The sequence below is a fragment of the Echiichthys vipera genome, assembly GCF_963691815.1.
Source record: "Echiichthys vipera genome assembly, chromosome: 10".
NCBI lineage: Eukaryota > Metazoa > Chordata > Actinopteri > Perciformes > Trachinidae > Echiichthys > Echiichthys vipera.
In genome coordinates, this window is record NC_139835.1 from 6,452,330 (window position 1) to 6,473,153 (window position 20,824).

General features: G+C 41.0%; 1 protein-coding gene across 13 annotated transcripts in view; it reads left to right on the forward strand.

Moving 5' to 3' along the window:
- Positions 1-20,824, forward strand: part of tns1b (tensin 1b) — a 220,959-nt gene that overhangs the window by 37,683 nt on the left and 162,452 nt on the right. For 3 of the 13 annotated variants that reach the window (XM_083922298.1, XM_083922294.1, XM_083922297.1), the window contains exon 1: positions 5,578-5,870. The exons of the other annotated variants lie outside the window; for them this stretch is intronic. In XM_083922298.1, coding sequence (XP_083778424.1) covers positions 5,790-5,870 — 81 coding nt within the window. In that variant the 5' untranslated portion in view covers positions 5,578-5,789. Of the gene's footprint in view, positions 1-5,577; positions 5,871-20,824 lie in introns of those variants that run through there. 13 annotated transcript variants of the gene reach the window in all.

Below are 20,824 nucleotides of genomic sequence, written 5' to 3' on the forward strand. Positions count from 1 at the left end.
AAAACATGAGGTCCCAAAAGTTTTCACTTTTATGTTAACTAATGCTGAAAGACTAAGCTGGACAAACCCAAAAAGCTTCACACCATTTACTGCAGGAGTATTGTTTTTGTGTCCATGGGTCAGCGTGTCTTGGACGGCCCTTCCTCTCAGTGTTACACAGCAGAGAGAACAGAGGAAAAACGTGCACACACATGTGAGCGTTCTGCAAAGGGAGGGCCCGGGATCTTTATTGTTTTCAACAGATGGGAGTCACGGGGGTGGGAAAGGGTGTGTGCATGTCTGTGTGTGTTGGGGGCCTGCTGGAGTGTGTTCTTCCTCTGTCTGTCAACAAGTGAACTCCCCCTTCATCTAGCAGGTTCTAGGACGTCAGCCAAGATGAGGGAACACACCCCTTCTGTTTACACATTCACTCTCTCCTCATCTATCTGTGTCTCTATCTGCCTATCAGATCCTAGTTTATCTCTTTGTGTCATTACCTCTTTACCTTCTCTGTATTTGAACTCATTGTAAAAGCTTTGATGTATCTGCTGTTTACCCATCTTTACCTGGTTCAAGGACAGTGACCCGCCACCAGTTAATCTCCCTTATTGTGTAAGTGCCTCGCTGTCCGCTCTCGGCTCTGGTTTACAAAAGAAGAAAGAAATGGTCAAGGTTAAAGAGGTACTAAAACAAATCCCAAGTGATCTGATTAGCCTTGGAAATATGCTCGCCCTCCCTTCACTACATTACAACCCTTACCCACACACACACTCTCGTCCCCAATTACCTCTGCAATCCCTCCTGTATTTAATCACTGATCTGAGCAATTAACTGATTATAAATGTGGCTGCAGTTTGTTCAGTGACCACCAGTGGGCGATGCGGCTGCCCTTGGTTGCTGTATGAGCTGTGCACTTAGGGAGTAACAGAGTCTGTCACTGGTATTGTGCCAAAATTACTCTAAGTCCTGGATCACTTTGTCTTTGAATAGTCAGGAGTTGATTGCAAAAACTTCAGAAGCATTTTCTCTCTTTTAATTCTCAGGAATCTAACTAAAAACTTCATCATTTCTCGTATGCCCTAGTTGGCTGTGCAGTAAATCCTCATTGTTATATATAGAAATTATTCTGTGTATCAAAAATAAATGATGCATCATGCTGTTGGTCACGCTAGAGTCTGCTGACAGGGAATTAGAAGACCTCTTAATGCAAGAGTAGAACATGGTGTGCAATGTTGTGACGGTTTAGTCTTCATCTGAGTACAACTAAGCCCTGCTGGACAACACTCAAGTGCACAGTCATTCATGACCTGTTATGGTCCAAAATAGCCTCAAGTGCTTCTGTACACTTAATTGTGTGGAAGGAGTCTTAAATGTATTGAACTAAGTTGAATTATATATTTTATATGTATGTATATATACAGTATATACTGTATATATATATATACTGTATATATATATATATATATATTTATATTTTTATATTATCAACTGACTATGTGTAAAATTAAAGAGGTCACTCATAATGTTTGACCTACAGAGAATTAGAATCCAGTGCTGCTGTTCCCCTCAGCTATACAGAGCATTTTACCATCTTTCTTTTGGTTTTCCAGCCTGAAATTTCGCTTTGGACAAAGTCCAAACTACATGTTTTTCCTCTTAGCTGTAGTGCTATTTATCAAGATTTGGTGTGAGTTGCCTAGTGTTGGAAATATCGACCGTAGAGATGTCTGCCTTCTCTCCAATATAATGAACCAGATGGCACAAAACATACATTTGAAAAACTCAACAGCAATGTGTCTTTCCAGAAATCATGACTCGGTTACTCAAGATAATCCACAGGCCTGTTCTGAGCAGTTTCATGCAGGAACTATTTTCTTTCCCAAATTACACCTGCTTATTTTTTTTTTTTTTGTGAACAAAAATATGCACATTGGGGATTTTGAGGGGAACTGTACCTTTACGGTTGTTCTTTTCACAAAAAGAGCCCTGCATGGTCAGGCACCAGATTAAGTCTCTGACCTGCTCCATCTTTAGAACACCAGTAGGTCACTTAGGTCTCACTGCTTGTCCCTCGTGCTTGACTTAAAACAAAAGGTGATGGTGCATCCGACATTGTGGATCACTCCAGCTGTAGTTTTATCATCTGTGGTCTCTGTTGACACCTTTAAAAGCAGCAGAAGACTCACTTATTCAAACTGACCTTTGTCACGGTTTGTCATTTTATGTGTTTCAATGTTGTATTGGTTTTTTAATTGTTTTTTTTCTTTAAAAAATACATTTTACACTTGTGAAGCACTTTGTGACTTTGTTGTGTAAAAGGTACTAAATATTAGTGATGTCCAAATGAAGCTTCATGAAGCATCAGTTGTATTTGTTGAGTCCACTAGATGGAGCTCTTGGTTTAAAGAAAAGGGCTCAATGAATGGTGATTCAGTGTGTTTTCAACTTTTTGTTGAACAGAGAGCTCCATCTAGTGGACTAAGAAAATAATGAAAATGCTTCATGAAGCTTAATTTGAACATCACCACTTATACTAAATACTTTATATATACTTATATATATATATACTTTATCTCTAGTAATAAAAATTATGGCTGCAACAATTGGCAGCTAAATTGATTTAAGATTGTCGTAAATTGACGCATAGAGTTGTAAAATTCACTTTTTGGCTGTGGGATTTGACTGTTGTTCAAAAAGGCTTGGACTACAAACTCAATCAGACAATTGAATGGTTAGGTTCATATTGAAAGGTCAATCCCCACATGGATAAATGAATCAGTGTTAAATGGTGTTAAAAATCACCAGACAGAAGAATCACAATTATACAACAATAATCAGAGCCACAATGCAAACTCAGTTTAAATCAGTGTATTGCACAATGAGCTACACTCGGCATCAGAAAATGTCTTTAAATAATTGTCCGAAAGGTCCAAATAATGTTCTCCAACAGAAACAGTCCAAAGTTAAATCACTCAATCAATTTTCAGTTTCAAGCACAACAAACTAAAGAAAGAATTTCAGTTTGTTTCTTTCTGTTTTAGTTGTTTTTTGTATAAGTGAATCATCTTCTAAAACAAAATAATAAAGGGTCTCTGATAAGTTTCAGTTTCGTTTTTTCCGTTAGGACTGGAGAGGGGTATTGGCGCCCCCCTAATATAATGGTAGGGAAAGCTCCGGAGTGAAATGTCATGATTGACAGCTGTGATCAGGTAGGTGTATGGGCGGACCTTTGATACCACTGCTCCACCCCTTCTGATCACTAAAACACAGACTCTGGCTCCAAAATGACAACATGGCAGCGCCCGGATCCAGGATTCTTTGATTAATTGAACAAAAGCAAAACTCGATGAAGCAGCAATAAAAATATTTTTTAGTTTAAGCCCTAAAAAGACACAGATGTGCAGCAATGTAGAAAATTAACTATTGTTTCTGCATTTCTCAGACAAAAATTCATTGTATGTGTGTGTGTGCGTGCGTGCGTGTGTGTGTGTGTGTGTGTGTGTGTGTGTGTGTGTGTGTGTGTGTGTTGTGGTTGAGGGGGGATTAAAATGAAATGTTTTCTCCCTAACATTGTCTCCTTTAGTGAATTTGACTGTCGGGGTGGCCTGCAGGAAATACCAGGGGATTAATCCTTGGTGAGTGTGAGTTTGTATGTTTCTGTGTGTTGGTGGCCTTTGTGTATTTATAAAGTGTGTGAGGAAAACTTGAATGTGTGTGTGTATGTAAGAGTGGGGGAGCAATAGGTGGTTATTGGTGAATGTTTGTGTGTATGCATATGGTGAGTTTGATAGTTTAAATTTTGTGCGTTTATGTTTTCAGGAAGTAGTGGGCCTGGACCCCAAATTTCCTCGTGTGAGAATCTTTATGTGCATGTCCGAAAATGATGGGTCCATGAGTGTTTACAGGTGAATGTAGCCCACTTTACTGTGTGTGTGTGTGTGTGTGTGTGTGTGTGTGTGTGTGTGTGTGTGTGTGTGTGTGTGTGAGAAAAAGTAGTCACACAAGAGGATAAAGAGTAACGCATGGGGCTAACATGGTCATTGATGAGCAGTGAGAACTTAATGAGGCAGCTTTTGCTTCCCTCTCTAGTAAAGGGTGAAGATGGAGGGGGGTGGGACTACTATAGAGGTAGATCCTCCAGAACCTCTTTAAGTTATTTTCTTTGAGAAGGGGAAATGTGTGGGAGGCCAAGGGTGGGACTGAAAATGTTAAAGGAGTGTCCAAGATGACCAAAGAGAGAAGACTCAAATACAGCTTTTGTGTCCAAAGCCTGATCTGTCTTATTCCTCTGTTCCAACTAATCTTCTGATCATGCACTAGGGGACAGGTTCCTGCTGCTGCACACTAACAGACTTAATATGTATTAATACACAGCTGAAAATAGTCCCCATAAGGGTTGCAGCGATATACCAGTTTCCTGGTATACTGTAATATGAAAATTGATAGTTATATTGTGCATTTGCTCACGTACAGTCTTGAAGAATGTAATATTTATTTTCAAGAGAGAGACATTTTCCACATACTTTTCTATTTATTTTCAAGAGAGAGACATTTTCCACATACTTTTCAAGTTTTGATTGTAATGAAATGTTTGTTCAACCAAAAAAACATGAAACTCTCATACCGTTGCAACCCTAGTCCCCATTAGATGCACTATTTCCTCCTCTTTGAGCAACGTTTGCTCAAAACTACAGTGCTCCGCTATTTTCGGAAATAACTTTGCCTTTTTTTAAAACATAAAATGATATATTTGTGACCTGTGAAAGTATGTCTTATTTTAATTTTGCGTCTGCTGATCCCATCCAGAGATGCACAATGGTATGTGTGATTTATAAATGTACAGTTATTTCAGTCCTGTCTGGACAGATGCCTAAAAAGCAAAACAAACTATAGTCATGGAAGATTATATTCAGCCTCTGCTTGGTGCTCATGTCCAAAAGTTATCGTGTGGGGACAGGTGGCTGTGAGTAATATTGTTACTGAAAGAACGTAGTAAACTTACAGCTGTTGTTTCTTGAAATTGGGACAGTTGATGGCAATCGGGAGAATTGTGGGATATTGAGCTTCCAATAATGTTAGTGTCACAATGTTGAGGAGAGCTGGTGACAATCTAAATAGAAGGTGTCTCCTCTGACATCCAAACTGATACAGTGCAACATTTTCCAGTGTCAGGAGAAATGGCAGTGGATATTCACCACATGGGCGACTGCAAGGGTAGACTGAGTTTATGAAATATTCAAATGGGCTCAATACAGAAATACACAGAGAAACTGTGCAAGAGAGAGATCGAGGGAGGGGGAGGTGAAGTGCGACGGATGCTGAGGGGGGTGGGGGGATCAAGGAATGAATGAAATTAAAAGTGGTGAGACTTAGAGGGGTAAAGTGGGAGGGAGACATGGGATGAGAGAGAGAGGAGGGGCAAGAGAGATGGATAATAAGCAGCGCACCCCCTTCCCCCTTTGCTCCCGTAGAGCGGTGAGGGCAGCCCCCCGCGCCCCCCCCCCCCCACACACACACACACACAAAAAAAAGGCTTTGTGAAACTTTCCCCGGCAGAGGGTAAGAGAGCCAGACTGAGCGCAGAGGAGAGGAGAGGCAGTCAGGATCCAATTTAGAGGAGAGACATTAGGAGGAGAAAGCAAGTCGGACAGTGAGGAAGAGGGGGAAAGCAGGAGCCTGAGGTGAAAGAGAGTGTTTAAGTCCAAGATAGTCATGGCTGTGCAGCGTTGGGCAACTCTCCTGACTGGACTATACTTAAAGAAGCCCACTGGTCTGTAGCAGCAGCAGCAGCATCACTCCTGCCCGTCACCATGCCGTCTGTCTCTCTGAGCCTGCCAACAGCTCTGGCTGGTCCTGCACGCACCTGGGTCTGCCTGTCCTGCATGTTCTGGGTGAGATAACTTTTTGGACTGGAAGTTCTTCTCTGGACCATGATTGATGTGTAGCTGTCAGCACAGTACTTCTGCAGAAGATAGCACACCACTGTGCATAACCTGGCCATGCATCCATCTAATTAGTGCATACATCAATCGCATCATTTACGTTGTAGTAGAATTAAGAGTATGCATGTAGTGCAAGAGTGAGTAGAGTGACAGATTCAGCATGATGATGCAGTTAGCCACAATGCTTTTGTTGGGATTTTGTACCACATCAGGGGAGGTTGCAGGCATATTCATGTGATACTTCAGATCAGTACACTTTGGTAACTCTGATCAAATCAAGCTGGAGATCTATTGGGTGGTCTGCTTATCGGGGGTTGGGTTGAGGGTTGGGACCCTGGCTGTGGGGGGGTGGGGGGGCTTGGCGCAGTGACACATTTGAATGAAGGAGATATTATGAAGGAGAATGGGAGGGTGTGTGAACACGAGACAACTGTGTAGTATCTACTCCCTTACAGAAACATATTTAATATTTCTATGCACAGAATGAAAACATGCCTACTTTGATGCTGAGTTGAATTAAATAGATCCTCTACTCTCATCTCCTCAGTCTCTCTTTCTCACCCTTTCCCACTCCCTCTCTGTCCTGCTCTGTCTCGCTCTAGGTGGTTGAGACACAGCTATTTTTGCTTTCTCTTGTATAATTCAATCTGCCGCGCATTCCCACTCACAGTGAGGGGCTGTTTGTGCACTTGTGTGCCCTCTAAGTTGTGATGTGGTCAGTGAAAAACTCTGTGTGTGTGTGTGTGTGTCCATGTTAAAAGCGTTGTAACTGTGGTCTCGACATTTGTCTTAAAACACTGTGAGTGCTTTTCTTTATTTGTGTTGATATGAAAGAACATTCCTGGCTCAAATATACAACATAGCGTGCTGCTCTCCTCTTTTTTTTTTAGCTGAATAGAGGATGAAAGAGGAGAGTCGTTGAATAGACCATTGAGATCCATCCATCCCCATTCTGCACTGGTCCCTTGGGACATGACTGCACACTACTGACAGAGCCGCAGTTCTTGGCGAGGAGACTGGATAATCTTACAGAGCTCTTCATCAGTTAATTACGTTCTTTCTTTTGAGGAGCGCGAGGCGAGGTGAAGGGGGGGTCGTAAAATAATCTCAAAGCCCCCCAGCTAAGCTCTGGGTCACTGATTGACTGCATCAGAGCACTGTATGACAAAGCGAGCTCACTTAAGGGGGCAGGCTTCAATCTGAGCCACTGCGTTAATAGCAGATCTTTGTTTGGCCCTAAAACAGCCTTAATTTGGGAACACCTTATTCCAACAGGTTGTGGTTGGAGTTAGGGTTACTTACACACTAACACTTACTCTCTGAGGATGTGCTTTTAATTTCAATCAAACCATAACCCATTTCCATGAGCTGAAAAGATCTTCCACGACCACTAAGATCAGGGAGAATCGGCAGATGCTCCAAATGATACTTCTTCTTTCTGATGATTCATCGCTGTACTTCTGTCTAGACCGCTCAGGTTTGCATAGTATGGACAGACACATTCTCCCTGTGCAGCTGGGAAAGTGAGTACAGCTGCTAAAGCTGTTATGAGGCAACAGAGAAGTAGAAGAGAACGATTGATACAGGGAGAATGAGCATGTGACAGTGAGTGAGTACAGATGCAGAAAACAGACCATCTCCATGAACTAGACCAGATCTATTCCTTACCCTGGCCTCAAATAGGGAGGGTTTCCTCCTGTCAGAGGAGGATGGTCCTGGATAAAGGGAGATATTTACAGCAGAGAAGCAGAAAGAAAATGCTCAGGGAAATATAGGAAATGACACGAACAACTTGAAGGACAAAGGAAATGAACAGAAGATGCTCTGGGCACGATCGAAGGGCAAAGTAAGCACGGATGGAGCAAAAGTCCTTGAAAGAAGACCTTCGGAAGAGTGCCCCCCCTCCACCAAACACTGTGAATAATTAATGAATGCCAAAAAAGGGTTTTAGGGACAATTTTATCAGGTTTCTCTGAAACGGCTATAAAAACCAATGTCCTCTACCTGGTCGTGGCTGACAGAAAGTTTGAAGGCCATGTAAATACCTAGACATTCAAGAGTGGCAGGTAATGAATGCATCCACTTATTGTGGCTTTTGCAGCAAAAGCATGTGTACGGTGTTAGCCAGATGCATCTAATCTAACAAGGTGCTGTTGTAGGAAACAGTGCCTCAGATTGCTGCCTCACAAATATTGACCCATGGCTAAACCTTCAGAGTTGTCAGGGTTTAAAGAACTTCTTGGGATGATCAATATCCATTAACGTACACTCCAGTCCATCGAGGTTCAGAGCTTGGTCTCAAAAGGATCGCTGTGGGAAATGGTGTCTCAGGAATGTTAGGTCATTGGTCTTTAGTTGTCTCTACATGAAAATAGATAAACCCTTAAACCTGTTGTTGTTTCAAAAAGACCTTGGAACCTCAACCCCTGCCTTCTGATTAAAAATCAGACTATTTCTACCCGTTTTTGGTATGTTTTTGCTCCATTCTCACATCCCCTGCACTCATATCCGATTCCACCCCCCTTTTTCTCTCCTGGTCTGTTGCTAGTTTGACCCCCCCCCCCCCCCCGAACCGGAGTTCCTGAGATTACTTCTGATTTGGGTTGAAAAATGTTCCACATGTGGGGCCCTTTGAAATACGGCAACATTTCTGTAATTGTAACATCTGGGTTTATGTCGCCCCAATGTTTTTCACTATAATGGATTTGCCATGCAGTTGTTTTCTTTCTCGACACTCACCCTGTTGTTGCCATCCTTGGGATAGATGCAACATTCTGTGTCATCTCAGCCATACTCTTTAGGTCTTTAAGTCTTGGTTGAAAGAAAAGGGAAGTTTAACCCTTGCTCAGTTGATTTATGAAAGTTGTTGAGCTTTGTGTAACACCTCCCACCCACCTCTCTCGTTCCTGAAGGGTCCCCCAGGCTTGTGCATGCTTCACTGGGCACATTGGCCTTAAACCTTCCCTTGCCTTCTGGCTTTTCCTGGAGGGATTCAGGCACTTGACTGGGTTTTCCACAATATTGACTTGTAAACCACAGTTAAGTCAGTTTATCCTCATTTTTATTGGTATCTCCCAAATCCTACTTTACCGCAGATTAAATAAATCTAAGAGATATGGTAAATTCATGGGATTCACTTATAGCCAAGTCAGCTGTTTTGCATATTTTGCACAGGTTTTTTTTAACCATACCCAGAGCAAGAGTACCACAGTCTTCTACAATAATTTTTTCCTTTATTCTGACATTTAGGCATTTAGACTTTTGTTTCTAATTTAGTGCAATATTACCTCATGTCTCTGAAGGGCTGTAACCAGCCTGGCCCCAGAGAGAAAATGCAGTTGTCCTTTTCACCTCTGATTATGTGCTGTGTCATGTCCATCACAGGTTTATAATTCTGTCTGAGGTGGGACATGATGATAAGGACAGACAGTAATGAAGAAAGTCACGGAAGCCTGTATATATGTACCGCACCATACCTTTCAGGCTTATCAAGTTATATTATATGAGTTTTGGTCAGCCATCATTATGTTTCATTTAATTTTGGGTGTGTTAACTTATGGATGGCAACTCCACAATGTTTAAAGACATTATGGCAATGTTTTTCAATGACAAGTTTAGCAATTTTAAGTCTTACTTCCACTTGAATATCTCAACAATTACTGTTCATTTGGGCCAATCATTCATGGTTCCCAGCTTATGATTTCTTATAATTCTGGTGATCCTTCATTCTCTGTACGGAACTTCTGTGATAAATATGTTCTTTTACTAACACTTTTGTTCGTATCATCCTCTCTAGTACTCTTTCCATTTCAACATTACATTCATTTCTGTTCATTAACTTTGCTCTTGTGCAGTCTTAGGTCAACATTTCAACTCAGACAAATAATCATAAAAGGGCAGATTTCACTTTTCTGGTTCTACATTCTTTTGGTTTAAAGTACAACATCCACTCTCAGGACTACATTCTCTTGTTTATTGTCACTACTGATACAACTGACAAGAATAGAAAAATTGTCACTTTGTTGCGTTCAACACCTTTGAACTCTGCATCAGATCCAGCATCTCAGGACTGCTTCTTAACTTTTAGTCTAAATTAATTTGTATTTTGTGTGTTTTAACTTGATTTCACAAGCTGAAGATGTTAAAAATGCACAACATGTTATTTCTCTCTCACTTTTTGTCAGCCTGTCTGGGTCCAGTGCCATACTTGAATTTGTTCTTCTGGGCAATAAATAGGCAATATACAGGTGACCTTACTCGAGGAAATGCCTACTAGACCCTTGAGGGGGAAGGTCAGAGATCACTGTAAGAGAAGTGAAATATCTGTGGGGACTGGCTGCATGTAGGGAGGTGTTGTGGGGAGGTGGTAGAAGTTAAGATTGGACAGCTAACAGGAAGCTTATTGAAGGGCCTGGGCCTCTTCAGTACTAGAGCAAAACAATTCCCCCCGCCAGTGTGCAGTTGACAATAACTCTAATGAGACAGTGATTTCAACACAAGCATCAGTTTTGTTTGTTTGAAATTGTCTAGACTGTTAAACAAAAAACATACATTATCCGAATCCCAAAAAATAGATATAAATAAAGAGAAATTGAGATACCGCAGGTTCAGGCAGGAACATGAAACCATATGAGCACTGCCCTAATACTACTGACCTACACTACAACAAGAGGGAAAATGTGTTTTTTGGCATAATTTGAAAATTCAATCAGCAATTTATCAGTGACAAAACTGTGTCACTTTTGAAAGAAGATATAACACAATCTTCCTCATACAGATGAAAAGTTACATTTATAAGCAATAAAACACAACCATACTCAATTGTGACAGAATTGGGCTATTGACTCCAAAAAACACATATAAGACCGTTCTATTTAATAGTGAAACGGCCGCACCGAGGCAGTTTGAAACACATGACCATGTTGACTATGTGACTGTCACATGTGACCGTTCTGTTTAACACTGTAAAACAGAACTGCTTAAGTTTAGGCAACAAAAATACAGGGCTAGGGTTAGAAAAAGATCATGAATTGGCTTTAATTGAGTCACAGAAAGAACAATATGGGCAGCAGTTGGTTTACTTAAAAAAATGTTAACTTTTGGTTTCAAATGGGACAGGCGGAGTTTGGGGCTCTTAGGTCTACATCACTTTACATCCTTGTTAGGATTTTAATCTTGTTAAGGTTATACTCTGTAAGATATCCATTTAGTTAATTGTCTGTTAAGTTCTCTCTAGTCACTCTATCAAAGAGTTAGTTTAAACAATGGTGACTGATCATATGACCTACTAATGAAAGCACTTGTTGCCTTTTTGCCCAGTATTCCATTATGCATGTTTGTGGAGACATTCCCTCCCTAGTTGTAAATAGGCCTTCATGTTAGTGACACTGTTGACAGCGGTTGCTCTGTCACCCCAGATTGTCACTAACGTTATGCTGTGTTCACCTGTAATTAGAAATCGGGAACTTCCAACTTCTGAGTCAGGCCAGAAGTGTAATAGTAACATGTGTGTGAGGGTGACATAAAGGGGGCGGACCGGAAGTATAGAGGTGAATGTATGTCAATGAAGTTTACAAAAGAGCAAAAAATATATAGTCAACACACACAGTGACCATGAATGTGACAAGATAGAGGCTCTGAAAGAACAGGCTCGCCTGCAATTACATCTTATCGCCAAAGTCTTACGGATTATGACTTGGGTCTTTATATGCTGCTTGCCCGATCAACCTATGAATAATAAAGTTGTTGTTTGGGTGATTACGGGTTGTCAATGAATGTCTGGTTCGACCAGTTTATTGTAGAGAATTTTAGAAAATTAGATATTTCTATGTAGATGACATCATTTTGCTAACTATTTTGACTAGTGCTAATGTCTCATTATGTGTTATCATGCTACAGATAGAAGAATTGAATACATAAAATTAAAACAGGAAGTAAACATCAATGCCATCTATGGTCATCGTGGCAGCAAAGGTTCGGTAGAATGGCTCTAAAGTTCAATATCTTGTTTATCAAACCCTGTGTAAGCCACCTTATATGGCTATACTTCACATTTCATGTGTGCAACACAGTCATCATCAGCCAAAACATTCCTTACATGTACCTGAAGACTCAAATTTTGTGCTTCCTCACTGCCAGAGCAGAACAGAGCGGCCAAGTTAAACGCTGAACAAATCACTGATTAAACCCAGGAAACGTGTCACTTTATTAAAGCTGATGCCAAAAGTGGAGTGTGTGAATGAATATGGGAGCCCTTCATCTTGATGAAGCACTCTGCAGGGATTAGGGTCAAGGAGCCTTCTCCATTACATCAGTATTTATGTGACTATGCCAGCTGTAGAGTCCAGATTGTTTCAGGAGGTCGAGATCTTTCTTGGCACCATTTTCCCAGTCTGTCCAGAGCCCTCACCAAAGAGGCCCACAATACTTGTTAATGCCATGATAACCTCTAACTCTGGTTGTGATCTGAGACCCCCTGTGGATACCTATGCATTCAAGTGTAAGGCCAAACAATGCTCATTGGAAGTGGCGCTGACAGCATCCTGCTGCGCTGCCTGTGCATTATCCAGAGGGAACGGGATTTGAGGGTTTTATCATTCTTTTAATTTATACTCAGTTACTTGGTTTGAAGTGACACAAGTGATTTGTTGGATTTTTAACAAACATTTCCTTATTTGAAGTATTTTAGGAAACATTCCAGAAATTATTTTTTATCTAGTATGGAAGAACAGAAGAGGTACTCTTCAGGAAACTATGAGATCTAATCATGAGGACAAAATCCCTAAAACATGTCATCCCCCTCCTTCCCAGAGAACATTTTGGTTTGCGTTTTTAGTTTTATCGGTCTTGTCCAAGTCACTAAATCCCTGCCAACCCAGCACGATATGGAACTGGTGCTGTTTCCCTCGGCAGTCGGCTCTTATGATGAACTTTGGCTGTCTTTGATTAAACTTGTTTTATTCCACTGAATCGATGTTATTGGCAAGTATAGTCCTGTTTGTTTTATTTAGGTTGCTTTATCACAATACTGTGACAGAAATTTTAGAGCTTATCTCGGAAGATTTAGTGATTTTTCACTGAAAACAAATTGAACAGAACTTTGATGAGTTGTTTAATATGGATTTGTCGTAAGGTTCCAAAACACATACCTGAATCCAGGCCAGGAAAAACACAATCTGATTGTATTACAACAATAACAAAGAACACCTGCAGTGAGAGATTCCCTGGAGACATTCAATCAAAACAACAGACTACAAAAATAAAGAAGAGAAGGCATACAACAGTAACAAAGAAGTGGATTTATGGAGAAAAGCTTAACAAATCAACAAGTTACAGCTAAATATGACGGAACATTCTGCTAGACACGATTCAATGAATTAAGGTTGTTTTTACCAGCTGCAACAGTGATGCTGGTATCGCTTTACCTCATGAGTTTGTGTCTGTGTGTCATCATGGTAAAATGTGGTCCCTGGACAGATTTCGTCATGTTATAGCGTCGCAACCGTGCAAATCTACTGGTTTGTAGTAATTGAGATCCAAATGAAGGCAGAGTTCAGAGATGGGTGTGGTCTGAACAAGGGCACAAGAAGTGGGGGGCTGGTGGGTATTTGGTGTCGCGGCTGGTGATCCCATCGCAAAATGGTCTCTAGCTTACTTTATTCTACAAATTCAGTACTTTGTCTTGATCTTTGATGAATGTGGCTTCATAAAACTTGTGTCATATAGTTATCTGGACATCAAGATATTCAGAGTCTAAACCTGTATACCTGGATACATCCAAAAAATCACTTTCGTATTTCTACAAGCAGTGTGTAGTTTGTTTTGCCGGAATACCACTAACTTGGGAAAAAAATCATTGAGATGCAACATCACCTCATCAAACAACATTGACAGTCTGTTTTTATCCTTGGGTTAATTGAAGTATTTTAAGAATCAATGATGGAAGAAGACACACATTCTAAAACAAAACCCCTGAAAATCATAAATATTTCACTGTCCTGTTTCATTCTCTGTTCTCATGTTTCATTTAATGCAGTCAAGGTACACCATATTTATACTGCACCAGACAATTCTCTAGGCAGTTTTCTGAACTCTGGACCATAGGCAATGAATCCGGTGAAGACATTGTCCCAAGTTTCTCTTTCACACACACAAACACAAACCAGGAGGTTGTAGGTGTCAAACGCGTTCTCACTGTATAACTCTGTTTGATTTAGGTGAGGGTGGCGTCTGGGTCCTTGTCGACGGAAATTCCTGTATCTCGTTTTCTCTCCAGTTGGACAATTTTGTTGCCGTCTTTGTGCAAATTACCCTTGTTCCTCATCCTCAGATGTTTTGTTTTCTCCTGCTGTCACGCTAGCTGCATAACAGAAACGCCATCAACACGCCCACTCCCTTGCTGTGAACTCTCCGCTCAATGGATTAATGTATTCACACACAGGCTCATTTAGAGATTACACAGACTTTGTACTAGGGTGCTGGCAGGGTAAAGTCTGTTTCATGTCCAATCAGACTGATTGGACTTTTTCGTTCTCACATACAGCTCCTCCGGGTAATGTCTAGATCATTTGAGATTTGTAGAGCATGTGTGAAAGGGGCTAGAGAGACAGACAAGCATTCACACTCACTTTGACACCTACGGGATATTTAGTCGCCAATTAAGAGAATTACAGCCAATGCGTGCTACTTAGGTTTCTTCTTCAAGGAGATGTACTGTAGGAACATCTTCACCAAAAAAAAACAATTGTTTTTGACAGATTTTGTCATTGCCCCCTCAAAAAAAGTCATCCTCCTTCACCGTTGCTCTACTCAGAAAGATGAATGACTACCAGGTCCCATCAACCGAGACAAGATGACCACTGTGTGTTACTCTGGTCTGTGAAAAAGAAGGCCCCCCCCTTTACTTCTGGATGACTGAGTAATTTCCTCCCTGCGATCCACCACACTGAGATGTAATGCATGTAGAGAGTGGAGTTAGGGAGGGGGGAGGAAGGAGGGACTGGAATGCCTGGGGTGCATTTTTCCCCCAAATGAAAAGCAGGTGACTGTTCATTGTAAGTCCATTTGGTTAGTGGGAAGCAGAGATCGGAAGAAAAGGAAGGAAGGAAGGGTTGAAAAAAAGAAACCTCTATTCTTTCTGGTATTTAACTGTGAATTGTTGCCTGTTGCACTTGTTCTGGAGTGGACGGTTTATAATTAGGGGATTCACAGACACTTCCTTCTTCAACTGAATGTATTGTAATGTGTCATTCAGAAAAAAGTTGGCACTATACTCCAAGAGTTGCTTGGTAAACTTTTGGTAAACATGCGCTTGGATCTGGGAGTACTTTTCATAGCCTGAAGTTCAATAATAGTCTCAACCAATTTAGGTTGAATGCTGGGTATATGAAACAGGATTTGACACACATACAATGTTAAGACTTGTACAGATAATAGCTGATTAGAATCAGATGAAGTCAGAAGGGGATAAATATGGGGATCAGCAGAAAATAGTAGTGTATGCGTTGTGTTTGTTGAAACAAAACTGCTGATGAATCATCCTTTTGTTGTTTAACCTCTTCCACTCCTTACCTTTTTTTTCATAGACTGATTTTTGTCTCTTTTAGGGGTGTTCAGGGAGCAGCAGCAAGTGAACAGTAGATGACACACAGAAGTAGTTTACATCATCTGAAACCTGGGAACATGAATATTAATTTGAGATGCAGCTCAACACTGTGTCAGGTTCTTCTCGCATTAATCTGTAAACATGTTTTTTTTTCTTTTTGGTTATAGGTACCTTAAAGTTTAGAGTATATAAGGATTTAGAACATTCTGCCACTTGAGAATTGATAAAAATGGTCAAATATCTCTCTAAAATACCACATTAAGACACCCAGTAGTAGTACATGGAACACCATGTACCAAAGTCCATGCTATGATTTGGTGTGGCGTATGGTCTTAATCTGCTCTGTAAAGTGTCCTGTGATAACTTTTGTTATGATTTGGCACTATAAATAAAATTGAATTGAAATGAATTGAATTGATTTGGTATCTGTAAGAATTGCATTTTTGGTGATTGGATGGCAAGCACTTTTGTTTTGGAAATTGCCTAGCAACCCCCTTATTGGTAATATATCTAAAAGACCTACCCTCGTGAAACAATTCTGATCTCGCAAGTTGAATTGTATTTTACTTGCAGATCAGTCTGGTAACTTGCGGCAGAGAAAATTTTGAAAAGGTTTGCCCAAGCGACGGAAGCAATCAGCGTTGGTTTTGAGGCGGATTTAAGTGTGACGCAACGAGAAGCGACTGTTCAGGGTAAACAACATGGCGGCTTCCACGGATGAGATGAGTGCAGCTATCAAGCAAGTTGTTCACTAACACTTTTTTTCTGTAGGATTCTTCTGTTTGAATATGGCCCGGGCACCTGAAATTGGGCCTTTTATCCATAAATTCACGTTACACAAACGGGAAAATCCTTTACCGACATGTTGATTATTTTCTGAGCTTTGCCTTGACGCTCTGTTAGTACGTCATACGCGTCGTTGATCTTATTGGTTGATTTGACCTGTCTATCACCAACATAGGTGGTAATAGACAGATGATTTATCCAATCAGCAACCAGTATTTTCGCGTCTTCCCAAAAGATCTCCAACAGAGTTCCCAGATGGATATGCGGAGCAAATGCGCATTATGCGAATCAATCCACCTGGGGTAGTCAGGTTAAGGGAAACCATCCATCCTCTGAATGCCCTAGGTCTCTAGTTTGTGGTTGTAAAATTTCATGAGGATATGATTATCCTAGAGGTCACAACAGCTCATTTTATACAAAAAAATGTTCTGAATACAATGAAATGGCCAACACTGGAACTAACATCATCACATATGAATGTACTGTTATTGGCCTCATTGAATCTACAAGAGTTTCAGCTTTCCAGTCAGACCCAATTTATGCAATTTAAGACAAGATACAAATAATAAAATACTCCATTTTAGAAAAGAATAGGCCAACATAACACATTTCTACTATACGAGGAAAACTGCATGTTTTTGCACCAAACAGTCTGGATTATCAAAAAGGGGGCATGGGTCTGTATAGGGGAGACTCAAACCCAATTTCATTCAGATGCATTGATAGCATGAATACTGCGCCTCTGAAAGCCAAAAGGTTGGCAGGAGTGGAGCTTGTGTTTCTCACACTCATAACCCCATCTTGCCATTCCTTGTTGGGGGTGGGATGAATAACCCAGTCACTTCATTGTACGGCAAATGACTTCACATGCATTTGACTTCTGAGCGTAACAATTTTGTACCTGGGGTGTGTGTTATTGAGGGCTGCCCCTGACCCGATTAGTCGACTAACTGTCGCATATATATATATATATATATATATATATATATATATATTTTCCTCCCCCAAGTATAGCCTCAGCGACTGAATGACATAATTCAACATAATTAATAACCATTATTTTACAAATACACCGCCTGTTAATGACACCGGCAAATTATTGCAGATTCTAATTGTGAATGTGTCAGAAAAAATCAGCAAGGAGACTGTCGGAACATGGGCAGATAGCTAGACTAACGTTACTTACATGTTTAAGGTTGGAGGGCATGTTTGTCGCGGACCAGTGATCGGCAAAGTTCTTCTTGCAAAGTTTGCATGTGACCTTCTTGGGGTCATCCTTGTTCTTTTCAGAGTGATCCTAAATGATGATTAACTGTCTAACCATGATGTAGAAGGGACCTGCCTGCCGTGTAAAAAAAAAAAAAAAAAGACACTGACGGTGATTAAGTGTCACGACTTCCTGTATCTGGCACTTCAAATTAAAAGCCCTCCAGCCTTTTAGGCCAGCTGCCAGTCAAATAGATTTTCACTTGATTTTGACAAGACATGGCTCCAAATGTTTTTTTTTTTTCCTGTAACCAATGGACTAATGACATTTTGGTCGGCCAGTGCTTTGTTGATTATTTAGGGGCAGCCATAGTGTTGTTTCAGTGTTGGTTACAGCATATTATGTGAAGTCACACTGCAGTCAGACGGATTTACTGAAGTGACATTTTAGCTCCTGCTGAAGGCACAGTGTGAAACATATGCATGGTAATATTCATAGGGGCATTTAATAAGCACATGGAATGTCCAGAAGAGCTATCTTTCTGATTTAATTTGAACCTGAGTGACATCAGTTCATTTAATGTGTCATAAGCCCTGTCTCCCACCTGCTCTTTCTATCTGCTTGTGTGTTATCTTGGTTTATTACATGGCTTTGTTGAAGGCTCAATTCTTATTGGTCAATTATGTAGTCCTGCCGATGCTATGACCGTTGCTAGGGATGTAGTTCTTATCTTAGATCTTGGAAAAAACATTTTTTCAAATGAATTTAATCATTTTCGAATTAATTGTTTGTGTAAAATTATTAATTTTGTTATTAGTTTAGTAAGCAGCTGGACAGGACAATTATTGCGTATCCTTGTTGGTGCTTAATTCACAATCCTGACCTGCTCGCTTTACATGATCTTTTTACGGATAGAGGTGGCACTAGGCTGATTTAACACCTGAAGTTCAGTTTACTCATTGGTGTCTTCTGTGGTCCTTGAGGAGCTTTCCATAGTCGGAAAAGGTACCCTGATGACATCATTAGATTATGTTTTTACAGAAGGCTAAAATAGGGACTCAGACAACAGGAGTTCCGGGCTGATTTAACCGTTATTTACCTCCCGACAGTCGACAGAGAAATCTGATCTGGGTACCAATTTTCAGCGCATTATGTGGTAATGGGCGCAGTTTACACATCCAATCTTTAACCTCCTAACTGTTCGCAGCTCACAATAATGTCATACATGTTTAATATTTAGGAGTAAAAATTAGAATGATAATGATTCAGCCTGTACTTTCACAATAAGCAATGAGGGAGAGAGTTCTGGAGCAGCTGATGGTTACCAGGAAACAGCAAACAATATAACCCTTGTGGCTAACGGCATGCACACTACTGTTGACAGATATTTGAACTGATATTTTAAAATCTCACCTGCAGTTCTCTCTGAAGAACAGACAGCCCATGTCGACCGTGTCTTCCCAACCATTTTATTCATCCAGACTAGTTTATTCTTGTTCTTTTCTATTTTGTCGGTGCAAGCTGTTATTTAGGCAACCAACGTCGTTGCCAGACGTCAGCCTCCATGCTGTGTACATCTGCTTCCCTGTGAGATCACATGAGGAGGTCATCTTAATCAAGAGCCTATATTGTGTGATGCGCAATGCAACCCAGTTTCAAAAATGTTTGAATGTTTTGAATTCACATTCTTTTTAGGACCTGTCTCCTGTGATTTGGCCAACTTTATGCAAGTGTGATAGTGAATCACTAGAGAACCCTTACAAAAACAGAACAGACTTTGCAAGCTGCCAGAATTTGGCCTTACTAGTTTCAATCCAAAATAGTCTGTCTCCTACTGCATCCTCCCTCTCTGAGAGCCTTCCTGTCTCCAGCCAGCTGCGTGTGTGTGTGTGTGTGTGTGTGTGTGTGTGAGAGCGTAAAAGTGGAATGTTTTGACAAAGTCACTCCTGTAATTGAATCATGCACCATCAAACGAAGTGCTGTGATTGCACGCTGATCACAACAAAGATTTCATTGATTTCCCATTAGTTCATAGTGACAGCCTCTCTGTGTCTTTTACATGCACCTTCAGTGCAAACTTGCAGGGGAGCTGCTTGGGTTCTTAATAGTCACATGACAACACCAGGGGAGGGGGAGAGAGAGGATGTGAGAGGGAGTGGGGGTTTAAGGCGGAGGTGGATGAAGAGGGTGAGCTGGATTTACAGCTGGAGTTGGGGAAATCTAGAGTAGAAGAGGGCAGTGTGTCGAGGGAAAAAGGTCAGGCAGTGGGGAAGGAGAGATGTGGAGAGAGGTCAAGGGTCAGGGTACCCTTGCTAGCTCCTGTTAAGCTGAGAAAGATGAAGAATAGTGAGGAGGGTACATGCCCTGTGAGAATGGGGTAGGACAGAACAGTAGAACAGGGGTTTCTTGGGAGGTCTTCTTGGTAGACATGAATACTCAAATTGAGTTTTTACTTGCTTACACACACACACACACACACACACACTGGAGACACACACACACAACAGATGGAGACATGTGGCAGTCCCCCCGGTGAGTTTTGTTAAAATGTCCACCCATGCATATGGTGTCCCATATGAGAGACGGCAGCGTGCTAACTCGCTGATTGACCCAGTTGACTGGAAAAGTCTCATTTAGTCTTATGGTTCCATCCGGACAAACAATAGCCTCTGATTGGTGGGGGCGATTATGTAGTGCTGTCCTGTGTGTGTGTGTGTGTGTGTGTGTGTGTGTGTGTGTGTGTGTGTGTGTGTGTGTGTGTGTGTGTGTGTGTGTGTGTGTGTGTGTGTGCCTGTGTCTGTGTCTGTGTGTCTGCTATGGTTTTCATTGACTTCATCCAGACTGTAGGAAATTACTGAGACTCTGTCTCATCTGGTGGCTTGTGTTTCTGTCTGTCAGTAGCCATGTTTCCCAAAAACAAAATTTAAGGGAACCTTTGAAAAGAAATGCATATTAGGCACATTTCCATCAACTGGTTTTGAGTGAATAAACTAGGCTCCAGCTTAGTTTGGGAGAAGAAGAAGTTGGTGCTATAGGCTATGCAAGGCTATTATCCTCCAGTAAACCGAGTAAAAGATTAGAGGTTGCTTTGATCGTCTAACCCATCTGAGAGAGAAAAATGGAGAGAGTTAGAGTTTTAATTTTTTTTGCATGTCAGCTAGTATTGGCGATGTTTTATGCTGGCCAGGGACAAAGACATGTTATAGGTCTGGGAAGATGCCAACGGGAAGCAGCTGATTGGCCATGTGAGTTAAATGTTCGCTACCTGTGAGTTTAGGTTAAGGGGTTCCATATCCCATTTAGTGC